General features: G+C 45.2%; 2 protein-coding genes across 3 annotated transcripts in view; one reads left to right on the forward strand and one right to left on the reverse strand.

Annotated features, from left to right (window-relative positions):
• Positions 1 to 19911, reverse strand: part of acot13 (acyl-CoA thioesterase 13) — a 220355-nt gene that overhangs the window by 162721 nt on the left and 37723 nt on the right. The gene's annotated exons all lie outside the window — the stretch shown is intronic.
• LOC139264333 (dyslexia-associated protein KIAA0319-like) overlaps positions 1 to 19911 on the forward strand; it is a 128061-nt gene that overhangs the window by 68866 nt on the left and 39284 nt on the right. For both annotated transcript variants that reach the window (XR_011593324.1, XM_070880617.1), the window contains exons 6-9: positions 37 to 134; positions 15466 to 15553; positions 17158 to 17250; positions 18234 to 18366. Coding sequence is in view for 1 of the 2 variants with exons in the window: in XM_070880617.1 (XP_070736718.1) it covers positions 37 to 134; positions 15466 to 15553; positions 17158 to 17250; positions 18234 to 18366 (412 nt within the window). In the remaining variant the exon portion in view is untranslated. The remainder of the gene's footprint in view (positions 1 to 36; positions 135 to 15465; positions 15554 to 17157; positions 17251 to 18233; positions 18367 to 19911) is intronic.

A 19911-nucleotide genomic window follows, 5' to 3' on the forward strand; every position in this document is an offset into this window, starting at 1 on the left:
CAGTACTTGGTTTTCAATGCTGTTTTTTCTCCTCAGAATCGCCTTACAGTTATCAGTGGAATTTGGTGAGCCATCCTGTGGACTTTGAAGGTGTAATGGAAGGCAAGGACTCTCAGACACTGAAGCTATCTCAGGTAAGGGGAGCAAATCAATGCAAAGTAAAACATGGGACATGGGTAGCGGGTCGATCAACCAATCAAAGTGTAAGCTAGGTTCATGTTTCAAATGGGACCTTCCAGGTAAGTTGGTCAGTATGTGAGGGCACTGCAAGTCCACAACATAATGGGATCTGCCCCCCTTTTATAACACGTGCAAGGACACCATGCACCAGTTTTTACGAATCAGGCCTTTGAAAGCTCTTTCCCAGGAGTTTTCGTGCTTCAGATCCCTCCCTCTCCTGCTGTATGCAAACCTGTGACAGAGAGACCGTGAGTGTTGAAAAATCGGGGCGTTTTAATTTCCTGTTGTCTGATTGCAGCTAATGTTAGCAGTCATGGGGATTGTTGACAGATATGTTGGCATTCAGTTGAGCAGCTGTTAATATAAGAACAATACTTTCGTGTTCACCTGTTGAGTCTAGCTGGTTGGGGAGCTCTGTAAATAGTTGTATTGAGCAATTTTTCTTTCTTACTGGTTTGTTTTTAGTTCAGTTTTATTCAGAGTACTTCTGCAGAGATGTGACCATATCCTAGACAGTCTAGCAATAGCTGCTACAGTAAGGGGGTGTTACTGCGTTGCCAATAGTAACATGAGACACAGGGGGTTGGATGCTGGAAATCCTGCTTTACCACATTTAGTATAAACGTTAGGTGATTAATAGTCATATTTTGTGAGTTTTAAATTTTATTCATCAGCCCCTCTCTCTAAAATTAGAACGGTGTGAATTTTAGCCCCATCATAGGCAACTAGGCAACTTTTTGATTGTATTAAAAGTTGTATGTACCTTCTGCCTTGTCATTTGTTGAATGTAATTGGATTATTCAAGTTGATTTATATTTACTGTGACCTGTACTGTTTCCAAAGTGAGAGTTTAGAACAGGATGTACGGAATGGGAAAAGTCCCTTTGGCCTATTGAGCACCACATGGAATGCACAATTAGTTATTCTGTGAATCTGTGTCCCTCTAAGGCCACAAAGCCGAATTGTTTTTAAACAAACACTAGTTTAGGTCAATCAGAGTTTTTGTTTTGGTGAGAGAATGCGTTATGTATGTTAACTGGGTTTTACCTGCCACCGGAGGGCATGACTGTCGGAGTCCTAATGGTCACTGGTAGACACGTGCAAACCGTGTATATAATGCTGGCAGCCATGTTGAATCCTCACTTTGAGAATAAATAAACGGCAGTAAGGTCATGCCTGAACTATCTCACCGTACTTAGCCTCATGGAGTTATTCGATACTTAACAGAATGTTTAGGATTAGAATGTTTTTGTAAGCTTCCAGTTGCAGCTCAGAAGCACGTAACATTTTAAGATTGTTTAGCATCTGTAACACAGTATGACACCTGCAAAGTCATATCTTCATGAATTTATGTATTGATATTTTATATATAAATGTACAGAAACATTCCCCTACCAATAGAAAATATCTTATTAGCATGAAAGTCAGTGGGGCTGATTTTAACTGCTGCTCAGTAATACCAAATTGAATAAGACCACATTCACTGCCAAAATTCACATCACTTTGTAGCTTTACAGCCAGCGGACAAAATAAACTTTATATCCCATCAGTCTGGGCTGGATTACAAAGGAAGTGAATCCCAGTGTCTAACCTACTACTTCCCATAACAGGGTGTCTTTTTTTGAATTCATTCGTGGGATGTGGGCATTGCTGGCAAGGCTGGCATTTATTGCCCATCCCTTATTGCCCTCGAGAAGTTGGTGGTGAGCTGCCTTCTTGAACCGCTGCAGTCGGTGAGGCGAAAGCAGGGATGGATTAAGGGTGCCTTGGGCCCTGGGTGGTACCCCAGCCATAGGCCCCTTACTCCCATTCACATCCTGCAGTAAATTACATTAGTGAGCTCAGTCACACTGTACTGAGTATGAGTCAGGTCAAGGTCAGTTCAGGTCAGGTCTACATCTCAGGTTATATTCTCATTAATACTTTGACAACACTCATTTAATATTTTATTATGTTTCCAAACTATCAAACTGATACCTTGATGAAACCCTATATAAACAGTAAACAACAACAATTAATTTTTTTTTAAAATCCTTACATTTTGAAACTAAATCGACAATGACAACAAGACAGCGCAATATTTTTGGAAGACCATCATTTAACAACATAAGAACATAAGAAGTAGGAGTAGGTCATATGGCTCCTCAAGCCTGCTCCGCCATTTAATACAATCATGGCTGATCTGATCATGGACTTTGGTCCACTTCCCTGCCCGCTCCCCAATACCCCTTATTCCCTTATCGGTTAAGATATTGGTTGACATTTGCATTCCATTTTCTCCACAGAGGCAACTACAAGTATAACATTACATTGGTCTTTTCCTAGATTTTTGTCGACTAATCTCTTCAATGATTTTCGAGAAGTCAAGTCCTCTCAGTATTTTGCGCTCGATGCTTATGATTGGAAGACTATTAAGTCGATCTTGTCCCATTCGGTTCCTGACCCCCATCCTTGATGCATTTTAGTTTCGAGAAGGACCGCTCACCACTACAATTTGAAACCATCATCGACAGATATATTCAATTTTAGAAAAGGTTTGGGCAAGGGTGTGTGTATGGAGGAATTGGTACATTCTCAGCTCTGCTGACTTAGTTTGTTTGACACAAATTGAGGTTTGACACTCTCTTGAGGATGCCACTAAGTTAGAAAATTTAAACTTTTAAACAACCTCAGTAACTTTTTAATCCCTTTGGAAATACTTTTAAACTCTTAAACTTTTAAGAGACTTTTAAATAACCTTGAAAACTCTGGAAGAAACTTCTTAAAACATCCCTCGGAACCCCTGTGGACAGCTGACCTTCCTAATGCCTGCCCCCGCAACTAACCCTCGGGCCACCTACCATCAATGGCGCTATTTGGCACCAACACCTCGCCGTAGGCAACTAGGCTTATACAGCTGTGCCTGGTCTCCAGTTGTCTTGGACCCCCTTGCCACTGGACCAAGACTTTGCTCAGCTAAGCCCGTGTGGTTGCCAGTGTGCAGCGGCCACCCCATGTTAAAAGAACTCTGGCACAGGCATCTTACACTTCGTCAATATGAAGTTCGGGACCTGGACTGTCAGAACCTTCATGGACAATTCCAACAGCAACAGGCCGGAACGCTGCACCGCCATAGTTGCCCTGGAACTCAGACGTTTTGACATCGACATCGCCACCCCAAGCAAGACCAGCTCAAGGAACAAGGTGGAGGTTACACCTTTTTCTGGAAAGGGAAACCAGAGGAAGAACGCCACCTCCATGGAGTTGGCTTCGCCGTCAAAAATGAGCTGGTCGACCACCTCAAGGACTCCCCCTGCGGGGTTAACGAACTTCTCATTACTCTTCGTCTTACCCTAACCCGGAACCAATGTGCCACAGTCATCAGTGCGTACGCCCCAACACTTGATGCAACGGATGAGGCCAAAGAAGGTTTTTATTCCAACCTCGAGACATCCCTGTCCCACATTCCCACGGGCGACAAATTGATCCTCCTAGGTGACTTTAATGCCAGGGTCAGCAAAGACACAGCCCTCTGGGGAGATGTGATTGGCAGAGAGGGGGTTGGGAAAGCCAACTCCAGCAGTACCGTATTCCTGACAAAATGTCTAGAGCATGAACTCCTCATCACCAACACCCTGTTCCGCCAGAGGGACAAATACAAGGCATCGTTGCAACACCCTCGCTCCAAACACTGGCACCTGCTCGACTATGTCATTGTCCGAGCTAGGGATTGCAAGGATGTGTGCATCACCCGTGCCATGACAGGAGCTGACGACTACTGGACTGATCACCGCCTAATCCGATCCATCATCAACATTAGCATAGCCCCAAAGCAGAGGGGACAGCAGCAGCAGTGCCACAAAAAAGTCAATGCCGGGGCATTTAAAAACCCAGCTAAGAGAGCCCTATACAGCCAGTGCCTCACAGCTAATCTGGCATGCCTTGATGACCCTGAGATGCTGAATGCCCACAGCGCTTGATCTGCCCTCCAGGCCTCTATAACCAATGCCTGTGAAGAGACACTTGGTCACTCAACCAGAAAACATCAGGGTTGTTTTGATGAAAATGATCAGGAGATCCAAGAACTAACCGATCACAAGCGCAGAGCATTTCTGAGCCTCGAGCAACAACCCAACTCTGGAGCACCAAAGCGACGTTACAGGCGACTCAAGGCTGAGGTCCATCAAAAAACCTGGAACCTAAAGAACAGGTGGTGGATGGAGAAAGCACAGGAGATACAATAACTGGCTGACAGCCACGATATGCGAGGATTCTTAATTGCAGTCAAGGCCACCTATGGTCCAAACTCCCAAGGCCCCACCCCGCTCCTAGCCAAGAATGGGGAAACACTCATCAAGGACACCGAGGCTGTCGGGGCCTGCTGGAAGGAGCACTTCGAAGATCTCCTCAATCGAGACTCTGCCTTTGACTCGAGTGTTCTCGACTCCATCCCACAGCTTGCGACCCGCCATCACCTCAGTGAAACCCCAACGATGTACGAGGTAGGAAAAGCCATAGGACAGCTTAAAAACAACAAGGCTATGAGTGCGGATGGAATCCCTGCTGAGGCATTGAAGTATGGCAGAGAGGCGCTGTGGGCGCAGACACATGACATCATCTCTCTCATTTGGAGGGAGGAAAGCATGCCGGGAGATCTGAGATGCAGTGATCATGACTATCTTTAAAAAAGCGGACAAGTCCGACTGTGGCAACTACAGGGGAATCTCCCTTCTATCAGCCACTATCCCTTCTATCCCTCTGGCCGAGGAGCTCCTCCCGGAGTCACAGTGCGGATTTTGTCCCCCACGGGGCACAACTGACATGTTCTTTGCAACGTGACAGCTGCAGGAAAAATGCAGGAAGCAGCGCCAGCCCTTATACATGGTCTTTTTTTGATCTTACAAAGGCATTTGACACTGTCAACCGTGAGGGCCTATGGAGTGTCCTCTTCCATTTCGGATGTTCCCAAAGTTTGTCAGCATCCTTCGCCTGCTCCATGACGACATGCAGGCTGTGATCCTTACCAACGGATCCATTACAGACCCAATCCATGTCCGGACCGGGGTCAAACAGGGCTGTGTCATCGCTCCCAACCCTCTTCTCAATCTTCCTAGCTGCCATGCTCCACCTCATAGTCAACAAACTCCCCGCTGGAGTGGAACTAAACTACAGAACCAGTGGGAAGCTGTTTAACCGCCTTCAAGCCAGGTCCAAGATCACCCCAACCTCTGAAGTTGAACTTCAGTACGTGGACGACGCCTGCGTCTGTGCACATTCTGAGGCTGAACTCCAGGATATAGTCGATGTATTCATCGAGGCATATGAAAGCATGGGCCTTACGCTTAACATCCGGAAGACAAAGGTCCTCCACCAGCCTGTCCTCACTGCACAGCACTGACCCTAGTCATCAAGATTCACGGCGCGACCCTCGACAACGTGGACCGTTTCCCATACCTCGGGAGCCTCCTATCAACAAGAGCAGACATTGATGCGGAGATTCAACATCGCCTCCAGTGCGCCACTGCAGCCTTTAGCCATCTGAGGAAAAGAGTGTTTGAAGACCAGGCCCTCAAATCTACCACCAAGCTCATGGTCTACAGGGCTGTAGTAATACCCGCCCTCCTGTATGGACCAGAGGCATGGACGATGTACAGAAGACACCTCAAGTCGCTGGAGATATATCACCAACGATGTCTCCAAGATCCTGCAAATCCCCTGGGAGGACAGATACACCAACATTAGTGTCTTCGTCCAATCCCCAGCGTTGAAGCACTGACCCCACACGATCCGCTTCAATGGGCAGGTCACTTAGTCCGCATGGCAGACGCGAGACTCCCTAAACAATTGCTCTACGCAGAGCTCCTTCATGGCAAATGAGCCAAAGGTGGACAATGGAAACGTTACAAGGACATCCTCAAAGCCTCCCTGAAAAAGTGCGACATCACCATTGACACCTGGGAGTCCTTGGCTGAAGACCTCCCTAGGTGGAGGAAGTGCATCCGAGGGGGCGTTGAGCTCTTCGAATCTCAACGCCGAGAGTGTGAAGAGTTCAAGCACAGGCAGCGGAAGGAGCATGCGGTAAACCAGTCCCACACACCCCTTCCCTCGGCGAATATCTGTCCCATCTGTGACAGAGTTTGTGGCTCTCGTATTGGATTGTTTGGTCACCAGAGGATTTATCTTAGGAGTGGAAGAAAATCTTCCTCTATTCCGAGGGACTGCCTATGATGATGATGAAGTTAGAAAACTGGATGAATTCACTTTCAAGCATAGGTTCCAGATATTTGGGATAGGAGCGGGCAAGAATTGCTGTGGCTTGCTTGATCTCATGAGTCGAGAGAGCAGTTAGCTTGGACAGGAATCCAAACTTACAGTTGATTTCCTTGTGTGCTTCAAGGTGGTGTTTCAAAGAACTGATTAGTTGATCGATGATGACAAGGAATACTTCAGTTTTGAATTTCTCCTTGGGTGACAGCACAGTGTTTTCAGCATCTCCAACATCATACCTGGATGTGCCTCTGAGCTGAATTGTACTCGTGGCCACACAGTTTAATCCCTAGGTCTTCGAAGTCCTCAAGCTCTCTGCTGGATCTTGACAAAATCGACAAGGGACTCGAGTAAGGACACCATGACATTCAGATTCAAGCAGGTCTCTTGAAGCGAGAGATTGGTCAGGTGAAAGCGCTTCAAGATTGTGTTCCAAATAACAATGAGAATAGCTGAATCCAGATTGCTCAGTTTGACCAGGATCAACTGAGCTTCATTTCGGCATTCAACTTTCTGTTCCATGCCAATTGCCAGGGATTCCAACACTTCGCATATGGAAGTGTAACCTTTGAGCAGGGCTGACACTGCTTCATACATTGCTGACCATCGAATAGAGAAAGCTGTTTGACGACAGACGGCCCTAAAGGCTTTAGTTTTTCATAAAGCAGTTGCTAGCGATAAGTCAATGCAGAGAGAAAAGTGTACAACTTTTGTACAATGTAAAAAAATCTGATGATCACTGGGCTGCATTTGGCACTGTATTTCCCACAAGGTTGAGTGAGTGCGCGCTGTGCATGGTATAAACGTTGCATATGGGCATTGCTCTTTGTTGATGGTTTGGACACCAATGTATTTCCCACTCATATTTGAAGCATTATCATAAGATTATCCGTGACAAATTTGTATATTGATCCTGTTCTCATCCAGAAAGGCCAGTATTATTTCTGCTGCTACTTGTGCAGTATGCCGGATGATCAGCAAGAACTTTAGAAACCTTTCCTCAGGACCAGTCAGTAGAACAGAGCAGACGACAAATGTCAACTGATCTGAGTGTGTGACATCTGGCATTGAATCAACAGATATTGAATAGAACTTTGCTGATTTCCCACCACCTCAGTGGTGAGGAAATTATTGGAAAAAATCCTGAGGGACAGGATAAATCTTCATTTGGAAAGACATGGATTAATCAAGAACAGTCAGCATGGATTTTTTAAAGGAAGGTCATGTCTGACTGACTTAATTGAATTTTTCGAGGAGTTAACCAGGAGGGTCGATGAGGGCAGTGCGTATGATGTAGTGTATATGGATTTTAGCAAAGCTTTTGATAAGGTCCCACATGGCAGACTGGTCATGAAAGTAAAATCCCATGGGATCCATGGCAAAGTAGTAAGTTGGATCCAAAATTGGCTCAGAGGCAGGAAGCAAACTGTTATGTAGGCAACTCCTATGTAACCAGCATTCTACCGCCACCAGGGGGCGTATCTGTTGGAGTCCCAAGGGATCCCAACATTCCTTGGGAGCACTGTATATAAGCAGGCCTCCCATGCCCTGGAGTTAGAATAAAGAGACTAAGGTCACACTTACTCACATCTATAGTACTTAATCACATTACATTATTCTGGACATAACACAAACATTAATGGTTGATGGATGTTTTTGTGACTGGAAGGCTGCATCCAGTGGGGTTCCGCAGGGGTCAGTGCTGGGTCCCTTGCTTTTTGTGGTATATATCAATGACTTGGACTTGAATGTTGGATGTATGATTAGGAAGTTTGCAGATGACACTAAAATAGGCCGTGTGGTTGATAATGAAAAAGAAAGCTGCGGACTGCAGGAAGATATCGATGTACTGGTCAGGTGAGCAGAATAGTGGCAAATGGAATTCAATCCAGATAAGTGTGAGGTAATGCATCTGGGGAGGTCTAATAAGGCAAGGGAATACACATTAAATGGTATGACACTGAAAAGTGTAGAGGAACAAAGGAGCCTTGGAATTCAGATCCACAGATCCCCGAAGGTAGCAGGCTAGGTTGTTGGTGGTTAACAAGGCATATGGAATACTTACCTTTATTAGTCGAGGCATGGAATACAAGAGCAAGGACGTTATGCTTGAACTGTATAAAACACCAGTTAGGCCGCAGCTGGAGTACTGTGTGCAGTTCTGGTCACCACATTACAGGAAAGATGTGATTGCACTGGAAAGGATGCAGAGGAGATTTACAAGAATGTTGCCTGGACTGGAGAATTTTGGCTATGAGGAAAGATTGGAGATGCTGGGTCTGTTTTCTTTGGAACAGAGGAGGCTGAGGGGAAACCTGATTGAGATGTATAAAATTATGAGGGGCCTCGATGGGAAGGACCTGTTTCCCTTGGCAGAGGGGTCAAAGACCAGGGGACATAGATTTAAAGTAGTTGGGGGGAGGTTTAGATAGAAACATAGAAAATAGGTGCAGGAGTCGGCCATTCGAGCCTGCACCACCATTCAATAAGATCATGGCTGATCATTTACCTCGGTACAACTTTCCTGCTTTCTCCCCATACCCCTTGTCCCCTTTAACAGTCAATGCCATATCTAACATCCTCTTGAATATATCTAACGAACTGGCATCAACAACTCTCTGCGGTAGAGAATGCCACAGGTTAACAACTCTGAGTGAAGAAGTTTCTCCTCATCTCTGTCCTAAATGGCTTACCCTTTATCCTTAGACCGTGACCTCTGGTTCTGGACTTCTCCAACATCGAGAACATTCTTCCTGCATCTAACCTGTCTAGTCCCGTCAGAATTTTATATATTTCTGAGATCCCTCTCATTCTTCTTAACTCCAGTGAATACAGGCCCATTTGACCCAGTCACTCCTCATATGTCAGTCCTGCCATCCTGGGAATCAGTCTGATGAACCTTCGCTGCACTCCCTCAATAGCAAGAACGTCCTTCCTCAGATTAGGAGACCAAAACTGAACACAATATTCCAGGTGAGGCCTCACCAAGGCCATGTACAACTGAGGTAAGACTTCCCTGCTCCTATACTCAAATCCCCTAGTTATGAAGGTCAACATGCCATTTGCCACCTTCACCGCCTGCTGTACCTGCATGCCAACTTTCAATGACTGATGTACCATGACACCCAGGTCTCATTGCACCTCCCCTTTTCCCAATCTGCCGCCATTCAGATAATATTCTGCCTTCACATTTTTGCCACCGAAGTGGATAACCTCACATTTATCCACATTATACTGCATCTGCCATGCATTTGCCCACTCACCTAACCTGTCCAAGTCACCCTGCAACCTCTTAGCATCCTCCTCACAGCTCTCACTGCCACTCAGCTTAGTGTCATCTGCAAACTTGGAGATATTACACTCAATTCCTTCATCTAAATCATTGATGTATATTGTAAATAGCTGGGGGTCCCAGCACTGAGCCCTGCAGCACCCCACTAGTCACTGCCTGCTATTCTGAGAAGGACCCATTTATCCCTACTCTCTGCTTCCTGTCTGCCAACCAGTTCTCTATCCACGGCAGTACATTACTCCCAATACCATGTGCTTTAATTTTGTATACCAATCTCTTGTGTTGGACCTTGTCAAAAGCCTTTTGAAAGTCCAAATACACCACATCCATGGGTTCTCCCTTGTCCACTCTACTAGTTACATCCTCAAAGTTCTAGAAGATTTTTCAAGCATGATTTCACTTTCATAAATCCATGCTGACTTGGACCGATCCTGTCACTGCTTTCCAAATGCACTGCTATTTCATCATTAATGAGAGGAAATTTCTTCACCCAGAGGGTGGTGAGATTCTGGAACTCACTGCCTGAAAGGGTGGTAGAGGCAGAAAGCCTAACCACATTTATAAAAAAATACTTGGATGTGCATTTAAAGTGCCGTATCCTACAGGGCTATGGACCAAGTGGGATTAGGCTGGATAGCTCTGGTCACTCGGCGCGGACATGATGGGCCGAATTGATCTCCTTCCATGCTGTAAATTTCTATGATTCCAATTACTGAAGAATCGTCAAGTACTTTGCCACCCATCAAACTAATCAGTTATTCACAAGTGGTGGAAGACAAGTATGAAGTATGCCCCTTGCCTTTGTTGGCGAACCGCTTGATGTGTTCAGCAAGAAATGCATCATAGTTTGCGAGAACCTCCAACACACCCAGATAATTACCATTACTTGGAGACCCAACGATTTCATCTCAGCCTCGCAATGAAAAACCTCGTTCACAGAGAAATGTTATAATAAGAACATAAAAAATAGGAACAGGAGTAGGCCATACGGCCCCTCGAGCCTGCTCCGCCATTCAATAAGATCATGGCTGATCTGATCATGGACTCAGCTCCACTTCCCCGCCCGCTCCCCATAACCCCTTATCCCTTTATCATTCAAGAAACTGTCTATTTCTGTCTTAAATGTATTCAATGTCCCAGCTTCCACAGCTCTCTGAGGCAGCAAATTCCACAGATTTACAACCCTCAGAGAAGAAATTTCTCCTCATGTCTGTTTTAAATGGGCAACCCCTTATTCTAAGATCATGCTCTCTAGTTCTAGTCTCCCCCATCAGTGGAAACATCCTCTCTGCATCCACCTTGTCAAGTCCCCTCATCATCTTATACGTTTCGATAAGATCACCTCTCATTCTTCTGAATTCCAATGAGTAGAGGCCCAACCTACTCGACCTTTTCTCATAAGTCAACCCCCTCATCCCGGAATCAACCTAGTGAACCTTCTCTGAACTGCCTTCAAAGCAAGTATATCCTTTTGTAAATATGGAAACCAAAACTGCACGCAGTATTCCAGATGTGGCCTCACCAGTACCTTATATAGCTGTAGCAAGACTTCCCTGCTTTTATACTCCATTTCCTTTGCAATAAAAGCCTTCCTGATCACCTGCTGTACCTGCATACCATCTGTTATGTATGTAAACCTGTAATTACAATATCTAACCACCAGAGGGCTTATCCCCTGGAGTCCCAAGGGATTCCACAATCCCTTGGGAAGCACCTATATTTTAGGAGGCCTCACAGGCTGGAGAGGCACTCTGAGATTTGCAATAAAGAACTACGGTCACACTTATTTGAGCTTGCAGCATCTAGCCTGACTCTATATCCAAGACATAACAACTGGCAACGAGATACAGACAACGAACTTCAACGCAACAATGCAGAGAACTGTGGGCATCCTGGAGAAATTTTCGGAGGGAGATGATTGGGAAGCCTTCGTGGAGTGACTTGACCAATACTTCATGGCCAACGAGCTGGAAGGAGAAGCGAAGACTGCCAAACGAAGGGCAATCCTCCTCACCGTCTGCGGGGCATCAACGTATGGCCTCGTGAAAAACCTGCTCGCTCCAGCAAAACCCACAGACAAGTCATACGATGAGTTGTGCACACTGGTTCGGGAGCATCTAAACCCGAAGGAAAGCGTTCTGATGGTGAGGTATCGGTTCTACATGTACAAGAGGTCTGAAGGCCAGGAAGTGGCGAGCTAAGGCGTCTTGCAGGACATTGCGAATTTGAAGGACACTTGGAGCATATGCTCAGGGACTTCTTTATACTTGGCATTGGCCATGAAGTAATACTTTGCAAACTTTTGACTGTAGAGACCCCAACCTTGAGTAAAGCCATAGCGATAGCCCAGGTGTTTATTTCCACCAGTGACAATATCAAACAAATTTCCCAGCACAATAGTGCTGCTGCAAGTAGTGAGCAAAGTAATGTTGTTTTCAAATCGAATTGTACATGGCAGGACTTACACGCCTGTAGATGCACGTCCGCAGATGACTGAGTCCGCCATTGAAAATGTAACTAGCAGTTGAGGATGTAACTAGCAGAGTGGACAAGGGAGAACCAGTGGATGTGGTGTATTTGGACTTTCAAAAGGCTTTTGGCGAGGTCTCGCACAAGAGATTGGTGTGCAAAATCAAAGCGCATGGTATTGGGGGTAATGTACTGCCGTGGATAAAGAACTGGTTGGCAGACAGGAAGCAGAGAGTCGGGATAAACGGGTCCTTTTCAGAATGGCAGGCAGTTTCTAGTGGAGTGCCGCAGGGCTCCGTGCTGGGATCCCAGCTCTTTACAATATACATTAACGATTTAGATGAAGGAATTGAGTGTAATATCTCCAAGTTTACGGATTACACTAAACTGGGTGGCGGTGTGAGCTGTGAGGAGGATGCTAAGAGGCTGCAAGGTGACTTGGATAGGTCAGGTGAGTGGGCAAATGCATGGCAGATGCAGTATAATGTGGATAAATGTGAGGTTATCCATTTTGGGGACAAAAGCACGAAGGCAAAATATTAGAATGGCGGCAGATTGGGAAAAGGGGAGGTGCAATGAGACCTGGGTGTCATGGTTCATCAGTCACTGAAAATGGGCATGCAGGTACAGCAGGCGGTGAAGAAGGCAAATGATATGTTGGCCTTCATAGCTGGAGATTTGAATATAGGAGCAGGAAGGTCTTACTGCAGTTGTACAGGGCTTTAGTGAGGCCTCACCTGGAATATTGTGTTCAGTTTTGGTCTCCTACTCTGAGGAAGGACGTTCTTGCTATTGAGGGAGTGCAGCGAAGGTTCACCACACTGATTCCAGGGATGGCTGTGCTGTCATATGAGGAGAGACTGGATCAACTGGGCCTTTATTCACTGGAGTTTAGAAGGATGAGAGGGGATCTCATAGAAACGTATAAGATTCTGACGGGCCGGGACAGGTTAGATGCGGGAAGAATGTTCCCGATGTTGGGGAAGTCCAGAACCAGGGGTCACAGTCTAAGGATAAAGGATAGGCCATTTAGGACTGAGATGAGGAGAAACTTCTTCACTGAGAGTTGTTAACCTATGGAATTCCCTGCCACAGAGAATTGTTGATGCCAGTTCATTGGATATATTCAAGAAGGAGTTAGATATGGCCCTTACAGCTAAGGGGATCAAGGGGTATGGAGAGAAAGCAGGAAAGGGGTACTGAGGGAATGATCAGCCATGATCTTATTGAATGGTGGTACAGGCTCGAAGGGCCGAATGGCCTACTCCTGCACCTATTTTCTATGTTTCTATCAAGGGTGGTGAATACAATTAACACCTTGTTGGTGCTGTGGGAGTGATCATCGTTTCCATTCATGCCGCTTCAAAGGATATGTTTGCAAGGGCTGTGGAACAATGGGACACCTCCAACGCATGTGCAGACGAGCTGCAAACTCTGCTAATCCTGCAAACCACCATGTTGCTGAGGAGGACAGATCCACGGTGGATCATGACGAACCAGAGCCTCAGACCGAGGAGGCAGAGGTATATGGGGTGCACGCATTTACCACAGAGTTTCCCCCGATAATGCTGAAGGTTGAAATAAATGGACTCCCGGTGTCCATGGAGCTGGACACGCCAGTCCATAATGAGTAAAAAGACTTTCGATAAGTTGTGGTGCAACAAGGCTTCAAGGCCAGTCCTGACTCCCATTCGTTCCAAACTCAGAACGTACACAAAGGAACTGATTCCCGTAATTGGCATTGCTACCATAAAGGTCTCCTACGATGGAACAGTGCACAAGTTATCACTCTGGATGATACCGGGTGATGGCCCCACGCTGTTCGGCAGGAGCTGGCTGGGAAAGATACACTGGAACGATGTCCGAGTGCTTTCATCCGTCGACGACACCTCGTGCCAGGTCCTAACCAAGTTCCCCTCGCTGTTCAAACCAAGCATCGGGAAGTTCCAAGGAGCAAAAGTGCAGATCCACTTGATTCCAGGGGTGCAACCCATCCATCACAACGTGAGAGTGCTACCTTACATGATGAGAGAGAGAGGATGGCGATCGAGCTGGACAGGCTGCAATGAGAGGGTATCATTTCGCCGATCGAATTCAGTGAGTGGGCCAGTGCGATTGTTCCAGTCCTCAAGGGAGATGGCACCGTCGGAATCTGTGATGATTACAAAGTAACTATCAATCATTTCTCGCTGCAGGATCAATACCCGCTACCAAAGGCAGATGACCTATTTGCAACGCTGGTGGGAGGGAAAACGTTCCCGAAGCTGGACTTGACCTCGGCCTACATGATGAAAGAGCTGGAGGAATCTTCGAAAGGCCTCACCTACATCAACACGCACAAAGGTGTTTTCGTTTACAACAAATGCCCATTTGGGATTCAATCGGTCACAGCGATATTCCACAGGAACATGGAAAGCTTGCTGAAGTCGGTTCCACGCACCGTGGTCTTCCAGGACGACATCTTGGTTACAGGTCGGGACACCGTCGAGCACCTGCAGAACCTGGAGGAGGTTCTTAGTCGGCTTAATCGTATGGGGCTCAGGCTAAAATGCTCGAAGTGCGTTTTCCTGGTGCCGGAAGTGGAGTTCCTGGGGAGAAGAATGGCAGCAGACGGCATCAGGCCCACCGATTCGAAGACGGAGGCAATCAAGAACGCACCGAGACCACAGAACGTGACGGAGCTGTGGTCGTTTCTAGGACTTCTGAACTATTTTGGTAACTTCTTACCGGGTCTTAGCACATTGTTAGAACCCCTGCACTCTTTACTGCGTAAGGGAGATGAATGGGTATGGGGTAAAAGCCAAGAAAATGCCTTTCAGAAAGGCATTTTGTTATGTTCAAACAAATTGCTTGTGTTGTACACTTGGACCAAACCAAACTCAGAAATACTTTGTTTACTGAAATTACCATTGAAATAAAAGCCCGTATCCACATTATATTAATATCCTCAAATGGATAAACATTGCTTGCCACAAAATAGAAAGGAGGACTAATTAAACTGGGCAAACTGGGAAGCGCCTGAAGGTATTTAATTTTTTTTTACTCAGAGTGGTGAGAATGTGGAGTACTTGAGGTGATTAGCATCAATGCATTTAAGGGGAGGCTAGATAAGTACACGAGGAAGAAAGGAATCGAAGGTTATGTTGATGGGGTGAGATGAGGCAAGGTGAGAGGAGACTCGTGGCGGATGAACACCAGCGTAGACCTGTTGAGCCGAATGACCTGTTTCTGTGCTGTAAAACTCAATGTTATTCTATGTCATTCTATTTAACTTTCAGTTGTCAGATGGCCTGTACGTTTTCAGAGTCTGTGTGTCTGGAGATGTCGCTTATGGAGAAAGCTTTATCAACGTCACCGTGAAGCCTGGTAATAACTGACAACACTATTTAGTCAGCATCAAATGAGGAAATGTTTTTGTCAGCTCCTTTCTTTTCAGTTGGAACTAATCATCCGTGATTTAACGGAGCTGACAGAATCCACGTTCTGGCCTTTCAGTCTATATCAAGAGAATCGTAAGAGAGAATATAAATGCCCTTCATTCTCCTCCTACACAGATTTTTTGCACACGCTTCAAATAATTTAATTAACCAACACTGTCTCCTATTTGTGCTTGTAATGAACCTGTGCATATTATGGGAGTGTTGGTATCCATGTGAACAGAACACTCATTAAAAGTTTTAATGCTATTTTGAAGTACACTAGCTTGCCAACACACAGGGCCAGAGTTTATAGTTGAAATACTGATTTTGTTTGCCTCATCAGTTTTGCCATTGCAAATAAAACAAGTTACAAAACCCTTGCATTACAGTTTAACTGTGGTGAGTTTGAAGGAGTAAGTTTAATATTGTCAGCCCTGGGCCGTGAATGCATTTTAACTGTTTTAATAACGCATAATCAGTGGGACTGTTCCTTTTGTAAGGAACTTGTTTTTTCACACTGAAGACCTGTAAATTGAGGGGAAAATTAATAACTATATAAGATGATTATTACTGTCTCCATCTTAGTGAATGTTGTTTTGATAATGGGATCATTCTGCCAACATTTATTTTGATTAGTTGCATCCATACATATAAAATGGCCAAAGTTTTGTCAAAATGTTTAAGTTGTCATTTTGAAGTAGCCTCAGCACGATTCCATGATGCTCCTGGCAGTTTAAGTGTGAAAATGTGACAGAAGTCCAATTAAAGGAAGAAATATTTGCACTAATATAGCACCTTTTCACCCCTTCACAAACTCATGTCCCAAAGCGCTTTTCAACTGTGACTGCCCTTCAAAAATATTGTAATGTAGGAAACACAGCAGCCAATGTGCACACAGCAAGCTCCCATATACAGCAGTGAGACAATGACCAGAATATCTGTTTTAGTGATAGTTGAGGGATAAATATTGGCCAGGACAATGGGAGAACCCTGCCCCCCCCCCCCCCCCTTTGAAATAGTGCCTTGGGATCTTTTATATCCATGTGAGATGGCCGACGGGGCCTCGGCTTAACTTCTCATCCGAAAGACTGCACCTCCGACAGTGGAGTAATCCTTCAGTACTGCACTGGAGTGTCAGCCTCGATGTTATGCTCCGGTACCTGAAGTGGGCCTTGAACCTACAACCTCGAGAGTGCTACCGATCGAGTTACAGCTGACACCTAATCAAACATTAGTTTTAAGTCATAAAAACAGAAAATGCTGGAAATCTCAGCGGATCAGGCAGCATCTGTGGAGCGAAACAGAGTTTACATTTCAGGTCGATGACCCTTCGTCAGAACTAAAACATTGTGCCACAATGTCTTAAAACGAATACAGAGCTAGGTAAATGCATGTCTGCATCAGTATACACAGACAAATAGCGCCACACTGAAGCCAATTAATTTTGCTGATATAAAATTGTCCCACTGTGTCTTTATTTCCATTTATTTTAATATAAGCAATGCAATTGATGTGAGACTCCTGCTGATGTGTTGTATGGCTTCCCCAAAGCTCCTCGTGTCAATCAACCTCCTGTAGCCATCGCCTCACCAAAGGTACAAGAAGTTTCCCTGCCTACAACCTCAACGTTTATCGACGGCAGTCGTAAGTAACACTACCATCAAAATAAATAAATATACACTATTTATTGTATATAAACTACGAATGACTATCTGTGTATATACATACATACATTTGTAGTTTCAAGGGCCATTTTGTCTTCCTGAAAAATTGTCGGCAACCTATTCTTCTTGGTAGCCAGCTGATTGGTTTGTCATTGTCATTATGGTGCCCACACACAAGTTACATGTTTCATCTCATTGTACCACTGAAAGAAAAGCTTACATTTATATAGCCTTTCATGACTTCAGGACGTACCAAAATACTTTACAGCCAATTAAGTAGTTTTGAAGTGATGTCACTGTTGTAATATAGGGAAATGTGGCAGCCAATTTGCACCCAGCAAGGTCCCACAACAGCAGTGAGATAAATGCCCAGATAATCTGTTTTTGCATGTTGGTTGAGAGATAATTGTTGGCTAGAACACCAGGCAGAACTTGCCTAATCCTCTTCAGAATAGTGCCGTGTGATCTTTTACACCCTGTTGAGAGAGCAGATGGGACCTCCGTTTGACAGTGCAGCACTCCCTCAGTTACTGCACTGAATTGTCAGCCTAGATTTTGTGCTCAAACGTCGAGTGGAACTTGAACCCACAATCTTCTAAATCAGAAGCGAGAGTGCTATCAACTGAGCCATAGCTGACACAAATCACAAAAGGTTTGTCAAATTATTTTTCATGAAGACTGTCACTCTTTAAGCAATTGCATAATACAAGAACATCTTTAGGAAGAAATATAATATTTGCTATTTCTTTCAATCTTCAAAAACTGGCCCTTTGTGTGTGTGCTGTTGTATTGAACTATATATTATTAATTCCTACTGAAGCCTCAATTGACCACAGTACGTTTTGTACAAACTGATCACATTTTCAGGCCATTCTTAGCCGGAGGTTACTGTGGTATCTTTTCTTGTGATGCCTTCATGAGGTCGGTCATATGGATTGATGATGTGAACATCCTTTCCTTTAGAAAGTACTGATGATGACGGGATCGTGAGCTACCGCTGGGAGGAGGTTAAGGGTCCCCTGCGAGAACAGAAAGCATCAGCGAGCACTGCCACCCTGCACTTGTCCAACCTAGTGACTGGTAACTACACGTTTAGGTAATACAGCCCATTGCGTGTTGGGACTGCTCCTGTTCGTTGTCGTTGTGGGTTTTGTTTCTACTTGTTTCCTGATTTATTTTAACCACATACCAAGGGAGTAAAAATGATATTGTTGTGAACAGCACAAGGCACTGGTGTATGTGATTAATGCACAGAGATCTCTACTTGGTCAGGTTGATAACAGAATCATTAGCCATCAGGAGGCACTGCAGAATTGTTGTATTGTTTGGCACTGCCCTGAGTGAAGTATGTCCGATACTCTCTTTCATGTGGGAGTCCGTGCCTCTGCTTCTATTACTGATGTGCCTATTATAATAGGTGCTCCTTAAACTCCAAAGTATGAGATGAGATCCAGTGGGAGATTGGAGAATCAGATGTCAAGGTCAGCTGCATTCCTCATTTTCTGGCCTTTGTTTTATGAATATAAAATCCTGCAGGACCCACTAACCTCCACTCCCTCAAGTCCTGAATTGAGTGTAAATTCGTGGCCTCTCCTCTTTAATATAGTGTGGATACAAGTATTTATTTTAACACTTTGTTAATGCACATACCAAGGACCATTGCCCCATTTCTAACTCATTACTCTGCAGCAAAGCCTCTGTTTCCCTCCACCCCAGCCCCAGCTCCTCAGTTCCCTCCAAGCCTGATCCTCGGGTCCTAAATTCTTTCAAGCCCCGGGGTAAATCCTAGCCCCAGCACCAGGCTTTAGCACTTTGCTCCCTCCCAGCTCTGTACCTTCCAACCCACATTCCTGGCCCTACAATCCCTTGCTTGAAAGCAGCATGTTCCAGTCCCCCACTTGGAGAGAATGGAGCTATCATTTCAGACCTGCCTCCTGATCACCATGTCAGGGAAGAGGAAAAGTAGAGGGTATAAGACATACGGAGAAAAGGGCTGAATGCTTGAAGCCCATGCAGATTGCTAGACATGCAGGAAGAAATGAGTAGTAAAGACATAGAGAGAGAAAGACACTGTGTGTGAAAGAAAAAGACTTGGATTTATATAGTGCCTTTCACGACCACCGTAAGTCATAAAGTGCTTTATAGCCAATGAAATACTTTTGAAGTGTAGTCACTGTTGTAATGTGGCAGCCAATTAGCACACAAGCAAGCTCCTACAAACAGCAATGTGATAATGGCCATATAATCTGTTTTGTTTGTTCAGTTGATTGAGGGATAAATATTAGTCAGAACACCGGGAATAACTCCCCTGCTCTGGCATCTTTCACATCCAGTTGAGAGAGCAGGTGGAGCCTCGGTTTAACGTCTCATCTGAAAGACAGCACCTCTGCCAACGCAGTGTTCCCTCAGCACTGCACTGGAGTGTCAGCCTGGATTTTTTTTTGTGCTCATGTCCCTGGAGTGGGACTTGAACCCACCACCTTTTGACTCCCAGGCGAGAGTGCTACCCACTGAGCCACAGCTGACACAGTATGCGAAAGCCACACAGAGAGGAGAGGAGATACAGACGAGGAAAGACTTGCAGAAAGGGAGTGACAAAAGGAGTTGTAGATGAGTCCAGTGTTGACAAAAGGAAGAGTGA

Source organism: Pristiophorus japonicus, chromosome 5, assembly GCF_044704955.1.
Source record: "Pristiophorus japonicus isolate sPriJap1 chromosome 5, sPriJap1.hap1, whole genome shotgun sequence".
Taxonomy (NCBI): domain Eukaryota; kingdom Metazoa; phylum Chordata; class Chondrichthyes; family Pristiophoridae; genus Pristiophorus; species Pristiophorus japonicus.